The sequence below is a fragment of the Lathamus discolor genome, chromosome 4 (genome assembly GCF_037157495.1).
Source record: "Lathamus discolor isolate bLatDis1 chromosome 4, bLatDis1.hap1, whole genome shotgun sequence".
NCBI lineage: Eukaryota > Metazoa > Chordata > Aves > Psittaciformes > Psittacidae > Lathamus > Lathamus discolor.
The window spans coordinates 2,839,632-2,851,076 of record NC_088887.1 but is presented as its reverse complement, the minus strand read 5'-3'; the positions used below and the strand labels follow the sequence as shown (position 1 = coordinate 2,851,076).

The 11,445-nt window shown below is 41.1% G+C and overlaps 1 protein-coding gene across 2 annotated transcripts in view; it reads right to left on the bottom strand.

Moving 5' to 3' along the window:
• The window catches only part of PLCXD2 (phosphatidylinositol specific phospholipase C X domain containing 2), a 50,971-nt gene that overhangs the window by 34,844 nt on the left and 4,682 nt on the right, over nucleotides 1–11,445 (bottom strand). For both annotated transcript variants that reach the window (XM_065676020.1, XM_065676019.1), the window contains exons 2-3: nucleotides 2,881–3,341; nucleotides 874–1,115 (exon numbers count right to left, since the gene is read on the bottom strand). In XM_065676020.1, coding sequence (XP_065532092.1) covers nucleotides 874–1,115; nucleotides 2,881–3,341 — 703 coding nt within the window. The remainder of the gene's footprint in view (nucleotides 1–873; nucleotides 1,116–2,880; nucleotides 3,342–11,445) is intronic.

Sequence of the window (11,445 nt, the reverse complement as noted above, 5' to 3'; positions counted from 1 at the left end):
CTTCTAAAGTGTCCAACGATTCTCCCAAATGGAACATGAACTGGATGCTTGTTTATCTCACTGCTTAGTATTAAGCTCAGTTGCTGATCAAATTAGACCATTACAAGTGTAATTTAGAACTTAATAACATTATGGCACAATAAACCTTTAGTGACATCAAAGCAGTGAGCCAGGACAGCGGATCCCAAAAATTGCAGTTCTGGCAATTTTTTGCCAACAAGCTACACGTTGGTAACACATAAAATAAAGTCAACATGGAACCTGTACTGGTTATGTTGTTACCACCATTAAAAATAACTGGCACTCTGTGCTACTCAGAACAAAACCCTCTTCTAATGATCTTATTCATTGGCAAATTAATTGTACAACAGTCAGTGGTACAAAAAAGTCAGATTGTTAATCTAATTTCTGGGAAAAAAAAGCCAAGATAAAAAGCCCCAGGTCACATATTTTTGGCCATTACTCAAGTCACTGACACAGACTGGTACAGACAAATGAAAAACTGAGCCCACAGATAGGCCTCTAATGTACAAGTTCCCTCCCCTCACCCCCAAAATTCAAGTTCATAGAACTTGGAATGAGTTACTGTTTAGAAATAACAGGTCCAGCCCAGGTTTTATGAAATCATATCACATTCAGGTAGAGCTCCAATTACCAGGAAGCACACTTACATATATACACCCTGTTACTTTATAATTTTCTAAAACTACTTTTGATTACTGGAAACATCTCATTCTACCAATAATGAATCAAAACTACATGCTTTCATCAAGTCTTTTGTCTATGCAAACATTTCATAGCATCTGTCCTATTCAGGGCCTCTTTTAACAGGAAATATAAGTAAAGAACTGAGAAAGCAAGCCAAGTCCTTACCTATGAACAAGTGTGTTCTTCAGACCACGAATTAGATTCCGTGCAATAGTTCTCACTCGAGGTGTGAGGATCGCTTGAGAAACATGGAAAGTCCCATAACGACTCCGTTCCTCTAGAGTGGTCTCCAGGAACTGTAACAGTTTGTGCACATTGGTTGTATTAGCCCATGGTGCCGGCATTTTATTCCCTGGCCACAGGAAGGGGTATTCCTCACACAAAGGGTAGTGGTAGAATATAAGAACCTAACAGAATAAAGAGAAAGGAGAAATGAACAAAATTTCACAACTACATTATTTATATCAAGCCATCATGTTGCTTTGGTTTATGCTTATCAAGTACTGCAGTGAAAAAAGGACCAAGCACAAAGGTGTTCCCGAATTATGAGTGTCAGTAGGTTTGTTGTGCTGTCGCCAAGAAAGAAAACAGGGATCAGTATGGCTAGCTGTGAAGACAACATAGCTTCAGGCTTTATGGGTCATCAGCTTAAGACGAAACAGTTGCCAAGAAAATACTGAAATGTCATTCAAAGAATTCAGCTTAAAAGTGTTTCAGAGCACTGTCATAGACTGTAACATCCATACTGGAAGTTAAAGATTTTTAGCAGCCTTGCCATTTTCTTTCTTAACTACTATCAAGTGGTTAAAGAGTACCAGGCCGACTGGCCTAACAGCATTCCACTCACTTGCTGCATGAGATGCCAAAGTCAAGTCTTACTGCCAGCAAATTCTTCTCTAAATCAAAAGTTAGTATTTTAGGCTTAGTAAGGTGGTGCCCTTTAAGAATATAACTTCAGGATGCAGCACCTTCTATTAACACCCTGCCCTGGTTTCAGCTGCAACAGTTACTTTTTTTCCCCAGTAGCTGGTTCACTGCTGTGTTTTGGCTTCTATCTGAGAACAATGCTGGTAACACTGATACAGTTGTTGCTCAGCAGCAGCCTGGCCAAGGACTTTTCTGTCTCTTACACTCTGCCAGTGAGGTGGGGCACAAGAAGCCAGGAAGGAGCAGAGACAGAACACCTGACCCAAACTAGACAAAGGGGTATTTTCCATGCCACAGCACATCATGCCCAGTACAGAAACTGGAAGGAGTTACCCAGAAAGGACCCATCGCTGCTCAAGTCAGGCTAGGTATGGGCCAGTGGGTGGTGAGCATTTGTATTATGCATCACTTGTGTCTGCTGAGCTTCCACTTCTTGTGCTCGTTTCCTATTACCATCATTATTGCTATTGTTGGTATTCTTTCTGTTATCACTGTATTTTACTTACAGTTATTAAACTGTTCTTAACTCAGCCAATGGGGTCTACACTCTGAGTTGTCCCCCCATCCCACCCAGAGGGGGGGACGGACAAGGGACACATGGGTGAGTAAACAGCTGTATGGTGCTGACTTACTGTCTGGGTCTAAACCACAATAAACCCAAACTTGGATGATCAATTTTGGACCCTAGGACTGACAGCATCAGTTGAGAAAAATTACTCAAAGCTTGATGTATTTTTACAGTTTAAGGCCTATGTGCCATTGCTGAAACCCTGTTCTCAATTTGTATGTATACATGGGAGCCATTACCACACAGAAGAGATGCTTAACCTTACTGACAGGGATGGCTGCAAAGGAGCCAAGAAATTCTGTACCATACGTTAGCCACATCAAAGCTTACATACTTCACACAGGCCTAAAAGGTGACAGTTTATCAAATCCTCACCACCACAAGTTCAGCACAAGATGCTCTTCCAGAAGAGAAAGCCATATGTAAGAAGCACAAGATTCAAGGATGATGATATTTAATTCACATGCTTGGAAGACAGACCCTGGATTGAGGGGCTACACAGCCATGCCTAAGTGAAGGGAAGCATGCGCACTACATAAAGGAGGCCCTAGCAGGCTTCAAATATGACTGTCAGCAGCATCCTTGCTCCAGCACCTCTGAGTGATAATGACACCCAGCTTCTCTATTTATATCTTCACCTTTTGGGTTTGAAAAAACATTACACAGCCTTTTCCTACCTGGTATTTCTTCTCCCACATGTACTGTAAAGTCACATATTCTACACATTCAACGGAACAAAGTTTGGATCCAAATGCTGAGCGGATCCTGTTGATCAAGAAGAAGTGATGGCTGTCATCCATGGCGTAGAAGTGATTGAAATCTAAGAAGATTACTTCTGTGGGGTGCTGCTCAAGAAAGGTGTTAATTTCCTTCAGCCCATCCCGTACTTTAATGCCAAACAAGCCATGTATGAAGTAAATCTCTTGTCCTGTTTCCCCAGGTTTGGAAGATACCCGGAGATCAAAGTAGCGGATCCCACTTTCCAGCTGCTCTTTGAAAGTCAGATTTTGAGTCACTGACCATTTCTTCATGATCTTTTTAACCAAAGAAAGTCTGGCCAGACGTTTGATGGCTGTTGCTTGGTCTGGTCCCACAGGAGATTTCTCATCAACCCAGTAGCTAAACGAATCGTGTGATCCTAGAGAAAAAAAAGCCACGAAGAGTTAATTACAGAAAACTGACTCACCAAACACATACACATCCATGTTCCCAGTGAAGTGATAAGCCCCACCTGCATGGCAAGATCACAGAGTTAAGCTCAAATGCACATCTTTCAGATTGTCCTCTACACCTTTCTTTCCCCTAACGGCACAACAAGAGCTATGTTTAAGTTTCTCAGTGTGCATGGTTTTCTTGCACAAGCTCCCAGTTTCAGTGCACTCTGAAAATCATGATCATAAGGCAAACATCAGTGGCCAAGGGATATTTCCTTCTAACCTACCTGCCTTTACAAATTACCAATATATCTCCAAAGCATTCCCAGAGCCTGGTGTACCACTAGTTTGAGATACAGCTCTAGCTCTATTATCAGAATGAGGCTTTATTTTCATTCTACCTGCTAAATCCAATCATGACAACACACCAAAGCTTTTGCAAAAGATATCTTCATTCATGTGATGGACAGAGGGATCTATCGGTACATGCCCATCTTACCAGTACATCTCACTAAAGCCACAAGATGGTAAATAAAGGATTAATAGTTTGTATAGAAAGCAAGAACTGGATGAACTTAGAGGTGGAACACTCTGGGTGGTTAGGTATCAAGCTCACATTAAACTACTTCATGAATGTGTTTTCCTGGCAGTGCCTTTGAGTGGCTCCAAGTACAGTGAATATAAAATTAAGCCAAAAAGACAAGCAACCATCAAAATCACCAGTCCCTGCCTAAATAATTAGTGTCCGAGCAAATTCCTCTAACACAGCCTGTAACCTTGGCAGAGAAACCGCATCGTACAGTTCTCTGCAACAGTAAGCACACAAAATAAGTGCTTACTAAAAAACCCTCCAACTGAAAAAGCAGTAGCGAATAGAAACAAAACTCATCAAAACAACAGCTTCAGAGTCAATGAAATAGCCCATATCCCTAGGTTATCCAAGTCAATAACAGAACAAAGTAATAATAGGGCAGTGTATCTCAGTTTATCTCAGTTTATCTCTGTACTAGAGCAGCATAAAGCAAAGATGAGCAGAAGCTGATCTACTACAGACTGAGGCTTACCAGGGATTTCTAACCATTTACATCAGGCACCAGCATTCTGGCCAAGAAGCTGCAACCACTTCAGACATGATGTCCCTGTGAAGCCCTAGCATGTAAAGGAGCTCTAACAGCCCTGCCTCCCTTTTTAATTCAGGGCAGCAGGTGAGGGTTTCCCCAGTGAGCCAAACCGCACCTGATAGCTGCACATCCACTTCAAGTGCAGGGAAAGCATCTTCACCTCCAGACACCACAAGCAACTCTTTTTCCAGCTGCCCTGGGGTACAGAGAGCATGAACCATGCTGCCAGGATCTGCATTTCCTTTCCTCATGCTGCAGGGCTCTTGTCCCTCCTTCTGGGACTGTACTAAACTAGAATTTCCTCCTCTACCTCAGTCTGCATCTCTGCTAAAAACCCCTAAGCCCTCACCTGCAGTTTCCAGTTCTGAGACAACATTTGAGGTGCCCACAGCCACCTTTACTCACACCTTCCATTTGTGTATCAGCTCTCACTAGAAGACTGATGCATTTCTTGTGAGGCAAGATCAGAGCTATAAACAAGATTATGATCTCCACTGGATTATCTTGTCAGGATTCTTTAATCCCTATGAAAGAACAGTCTGCACAAACATCAGTTCACAACAACCTAAAATGCACTCTTGCTCCATTTCTACTAGCTCGAAACTACTGAAAAGGAACCATGAAGGTTAGTTTTCAGGCTTTACAAGTGAATATTCAAGCTAATTCAATGAATTCTTCAAGAACTCTTCAGTGTTGGAAGAGTACGCCTCTTACAGGGCTTTCCATTCAGTCTTCTAAAAAGAAGTGGCAAGTAACAAAAAAGCTATTTTAAAAAGATGTCAGCTTAAGAAGCTCTTTAGTACCTATCACATTAAACTACATCAAAAAGTAGCTGTCAGTTTTGGAGTGACACCTAGATTTTTGCCCCCACTTCCAAATGTGTAATCCCAAACAAAATACAGGATCAAACACCTAGAAGACATTTCAGAAGAAGCTATATAAAGCCTGGCTGATACTTCAAGCTGCAACACAGATACCTGAGTTGCACATACTCCCCCTAGCAGCAGAATGAGTCTTGCCAGCTCCTCCGGTGTTTGCATAGTTGACCTCAATCACAAGGGTCTCGTCTTTGGCCTCTGAATGAATCTCTGCATCAAGAAGTCACAAGGCATTTTGTTTGAGTTTATGTGTGTGAGAGTGTGTGTGTGTTGGTGTTGCCTTGCTTTTTCCTCTTCAAGTTGCATTCATTTTAATATCTTCCTCTGTTTAGGTCACTGTAGCAAATTATTTAAGATGCTAGAATAAGGCCATAAGAAACATTACTTTCATTTTAACTAGGACTGAACAGCAGCCTCTAGAGAGATGCCTACACAAGTCACTTGCACCATTATGCTCACTTGCACCATTATGCTCCCTTACTGTCACTGATAAGTTCGGCTTATTAATGAATGACAATTTACTCTGGCATCAGAGTTGGTTAACCAAACCCAGGCTAAGCAGCAGCTTTTTTTCCTGAACCTGATCACATATTACAGCTACAAAAGCCTTCCTTTGCCAATTGCCACGTAGAAGGCCCACTGAAGGATACAAAAAAACTAACTTATTCCACTCAAAACCAAATTCTATTTCTAGCTCTAAAAAGCAACAAGAAAGAAAAAAGCCACAAGCACATGCAACTTTTTTGCCACTCACTGCACTCTTGAACAGGGCAGCTGTTATCTGTGTAGTTGAACTATATGCGATATGCTTCTATAGTTAGAGAAGATCCTAACAACTCCTGCCCTGTGGCTCTGCTCAAAAGCCTCAGAAATGGAACTTAACAGTTACAATCAAATCAATACATATACCTAGATATAATTACGCAGAACACAAACAGGAGCACCTAAACAAACAAGTTCTCCTTTTCATGGGTGGTAGAAGAACACCTCCTAAGAAGGACAGGGGAGCATCATCAATACTGAGGTTGGAAGGAACAGCAGAAATTCAATTATATTATCAATGGTCATTTACAGAACGCCAGCCACAGCCTGTGAGAAGCATCTGGGCCGAAACTAGACCCAGAACATTTTTGTTCTGGCAAGCTGAAAGAAGGCTAACTGAAAACCTAAAGCAACAACAGTTGATACTTGCTAGGCTGAGAGGTAAGAGTTAGGTGAGGATCTACATCATCCACCAGACCCTTCTTAAATTCAAGATCACTGTGCTATGTTACCAGCTCAGTCACTGGCTTTCAATATAGCTTAGCTGTGATGTTAAGCTACATGCTAAGCTGATTGCATCATGATGTCAAAATAATCCCTGCTCTCCTTCACCCTACCCCCTAAATGACACCAAAGGCCCAGCCATACCATAGCTATTGCAAGAGCCTGACTGGTGCCGACACAGCGCGTCTTGCTTTTTGACATAGCATAACCTAAACCAACCCAACTCTGTACAATTTAAAATGCAGAGGCTAGAGCCTACACCAGAAGCACAGAGCAGACCAGCTCCATTTTGTCTGCGGATCAGTGTTAGAGCTCCTAATAACATTCTCAATTCACATCTAACACAAGGATGTGCGAAAATAACTAGATGCTGCAGCTTTCTTGTACAGTAACAGCAACAGGGCTGGCAGCTCCTGAACAGAGCAAGCATCACAAAACTCATAACCTAAACAGAGGTCTTCACTACGTGTAAGAAATCATTTGCAGCCTGTCTTCCCACCACCCAAATGGCATGCATCTGCCTGAACATCACTGACCACTTCTCTAATGAAGCAAAAAATAAGCTCAAGAAGTCTTGTCAGCACAACATTTCAGATGGTACCTGACATTTTTAGCATAAAAGACACCCGATCTTGAGTCCCTAAAACTGTTCCCTAAACCTGCTAACTGTGAACAACACAACTAATGAACCTAGGTATTTATAACCTCTATCTTACAGACTGGAAATCAAAAGGCAAAGAAAAGCCAAGGAACTTTGCTGTCTTTTAAGCCAACTAAGGCCACAAGCCCAGTCTGAACAACCTCAGAGGCATGTTCTTGCACATGCAACACACTGAAAGAAACTGTACATAAGAATGGACTACCATTCAGATTGCAAGCTTTACTGAACTGCTCCAGTGACATGACATCACTTGGACACTCAACTCCTCCCACAAAAGTAAGCTAAACACAGGAAATAAAACCAAGCGATGATGATAACTTGCCAATTGCTTCCAACAGGCTGAAGATGTGCAGCATAAAGCAGCAAGCACTAAATTTAAGTGTGAAAGAGTCCACACAAAGTTCAGGGACTAATAATCAGCTGGCAGCTCTTAGCAACAGACAATTACTGCTCTATTTTGGTTTCCTTCCATCTGACAAGGACTGGAAGGCTTCAAGGAAAACAGTCATATTCCACCAAATGCCCAGACACTTAGCTATCAAAGGCTATGATATTGTTACAGAGGTATTAAAGAACCATCTTCTAGATGCCAGATTGTTAAGATTATGGCTAGTCCTCTTAAATTTATCCCAGTTTAGTGCAACCGTGGATTAATTTTTATTTATATCTTTAAGCCTCTTTTTATTCTCCTTACACTAATTTCTCAGGTTAATTGTGTGTTAAACAGATCACTTGTTAATTGAATTTGTATGTTAAATAGATGGTTTTTCACTGTTCAGGATGACTTTTTTTTTGTTGAAGTCTTTCTGCTAATTATTAGAAAGCAGCCTTTTATCATCGCATCTACAGCAGAGTCTAACTTCATAGTGTGTCTAGTCCTTACCCTGCTTAGTCACAGACAAGTCAAATTAACCCATGGTGTAGCTCAAACAAATGACACTCATCAAAAGAATGTTAGTAAGCCTTGAAGTTCAACAATTACTAGTTGCATCACTTCATATTATCTTTTGTTTGCATGTCAGTAGTTTGGGCACATACAGCTGCAGTGGAGAAATGGGAATGAACACCATTTCACCAACTCTTATGCCCTTTTGCAAGCTTGTTAAGTCTACCTTTAAGGGATGTTAAAGGTATGACCACATAGAATGCAAAGCGCAGATAACTTCCAACATAGAAGATAATTAATACACTCCCAATTACTTGAAAACAAGGCAAAACATGCCTTTATTCCGCCCCCCCCCCCCAGACACAAACATGCCTATTAAGATGCCTGCAAAACGTCTGGCTAACCAAGAAGCAATAAATGAAACCAACAGACCAGGAGACTGCACTGTCAATGACTGTAACTAGATGAGAATAATTTGATCTTTATATTAATGGAATATTAATGGAATGAAAAAATGCAAAACCTCCTCTTATGTTAAACGTTCATAAGAAGCAAGAGTCACATAGTGTACCAACTGCCTAAAAGTACTGACGGGTCGCTTATGGACAGTCACCCTCGCTGAAGCTATGCCAAACTTCCTAGAGCAAGCTTTGCTCACTGGACGAAGCACATTCCCCATATATTACAAAACACCACACATGACATAGCACAGCAAACATTACATAGCCAAGACATCTTAGAAGCACAGTAATCAAGTTGTAAAAACACAGGATGCAAGTACTAGCAAGTTAAAGCCATCCCACAAGTACTCTACTAAATCAAATGTCCCATGTATGCCAGAACTGAGAGGAAAACCAGGATAAACAAACGTGTCTCTCAAAGCCCTGAAGTCCTCAGGATTCACGTCATGAACGATCCAGATTGACTAATCAAAAGATTAGCATCTTAAAAGCTTTTCACTGATGAAAAGCAAATCCAATAGTTCCTATTATTTTGCCCAGCAAAAGGAGGCAAGTCAGAAATAACAGAAGTCCTATTGATAATTAATGATCCAAATCTATTCAGATGCTTATATTTTATTAGAAACCTAAAATAATCCTTTAGGTATTCTTAATGCAGTCACAGTAGGGAAGACAAAGTCTAGTACAGACCAAATCCTCTTAGGAAAACTTGTTGTCCTTATGAAAGAATTACCCTCATTTCCCCCACTGCCCCTTTGAGGGCTGGAGGTGTAATGTGGGGCAAGAAAAAGGGTACAAACTGAAAGGGTGAAACAGGACTGTTTAAAACATGCTCAGACATTATCAAATGGTAGTTTGCTTTTCTTTCCAGCCAGAAGAAAACTATTTGGCACTGGATGGAGTTAATGCCATTAAGGTGGTTTTGTGATTTAACAGTGACTTCCCATTTATCAGCAACCTCATCTATCTGCACTGGGAAAGCAAAAAGTGTCAATACAGTTCTGTTACTTCAGAGCCTGCATGGATCTACTTGTTCTTAAGAGAAAAAAAACCCTGCTGTTTGAGGTCCTATATTCTTCTTCCGTGACAACTCAAATGTGCGGACCAACGACTCATTCTCTTCCAAGAAAGTTCTTAGAACTATTTTCTTGTTTTCATTACACATTATTTCTCCTTTATTTTACATCTTTCCTGGAAGAGAAGGCAAACTGAACTTTCATACCACATACAAGAGCACCAACACTTAGACCACCACTATTTTTCTGTTTCAACTACAACTGTAACTCTTTAGGACATAGATTTTAATTAAACAAAAAAAAAAGGAAGTTTTTTCTGATAAAAAAAATAATGAAGATATTCATATACTGTCTGAAGAAGATTTTTGGCATTTCAAGAACAACTGGGTTTTGGCAGAATAGATTACAGCAGCCCTTTAGAAAGGGAAACCATAACATCCAAGGCTGGCTTTCTAGGGGATCTTCTGCATAGACCCAGTGTCTGCCACACCACTCAGAGATGCACTAAGGAAATACTTTGATACTTGGGAATAGTGGAAAAGCTTCCATTAGTATTCTCATCAAAACAGTGGTCCAGACAGTTGAATAGCATATTAATAACAAGAGTTGAGATTTGCTGCTACAATCAAGAAGACTACCCAGGTAATAAAACACCTCAGGAGAAGTTCCACATAAAAATTCTGCATTTACAAATCATATCCAACATCACCATTTTTATGCAGATCCTTTCTTCTGACCATCACTACCTCAATGGGCAGGGAAGGAAAAGTGGGAAGGAAAATAAACCTTTGTGAATCAGAACATGAACATTATGTATTTCTTCCTTCTGAGCTTTAACCCAACAGATGGCCAGTTCAGCTGATTCAATGATCCTTTTAATTAAGACTCCAAAGAAGCACTGTTTGCAAGGAGGATGCAGTCTTAAGTTCAACACCACTTCTCTTCTGAGGAGGCGCATCCGGAGTACGCACCAGCCCATGAACACAGAAAACCACAGCATTAGGAAGTTCAGCAGCTCGCCTCAGGATCACAGAGGTTTAAGAGCAAAAAAAACCAACAGCCAAATCTAGTAAGATCCCCATGGTCAGTTCGTAACTGGACAGGGTGGCTTGCTTCTTTTAAGAAGCATTTCAATTCTGCTTGGCCACCTAAAAGGCAAGCAGACCATAGGGCTTTTGGCGAGCAGTCACACTGCTGGGAGATGTACAAGAGATGCCTAGGGCACCACCAGCACCAGGTATTCCCCACGTGCCTGAGACATGAGCACAGCAAGCACCCAGCAGTCACACCACGGCACCATGCAGTCACTCACAGCAGCTTGTCATCACAGCAAACACGCCTCCACGCTCTGCATACCTCCTTTAGGCTTAGCTATGGGCTTGGCTTTTAGGGCTGCTCTTCATTAAGACTTCAAATACTAGCTGTATTTGTACAGCTTTGTTTTCTAGGACTGATTATTCTGTAAGTCTTTGATCATTTAGATCAAAAACATTAGGCTTCTGCCTCAGGCTTTTGGGGAGATCATCCCAGAGAAGGGCAGAAAACAGTGGCATGCTATAGCACTGAAAGTTTTGGCCACAGTCATACTGACACTACCATGAATAAACTCAGGAAAGTTATTCAATTAAAAGTTGGTCAGAAAGTTAATGAAAAGTGTGCATGCGTCACAGTGGAAAAATAAGGCAGCTTGACTAGTGCTGTTGTTTGGAGCAGAAGACAAAGATTTACTATTTTAGAAGGCCAGGGACACATCTATCCTCAGAGATCAGTGAACAGTCAAGTTAAAGACATTATTAACA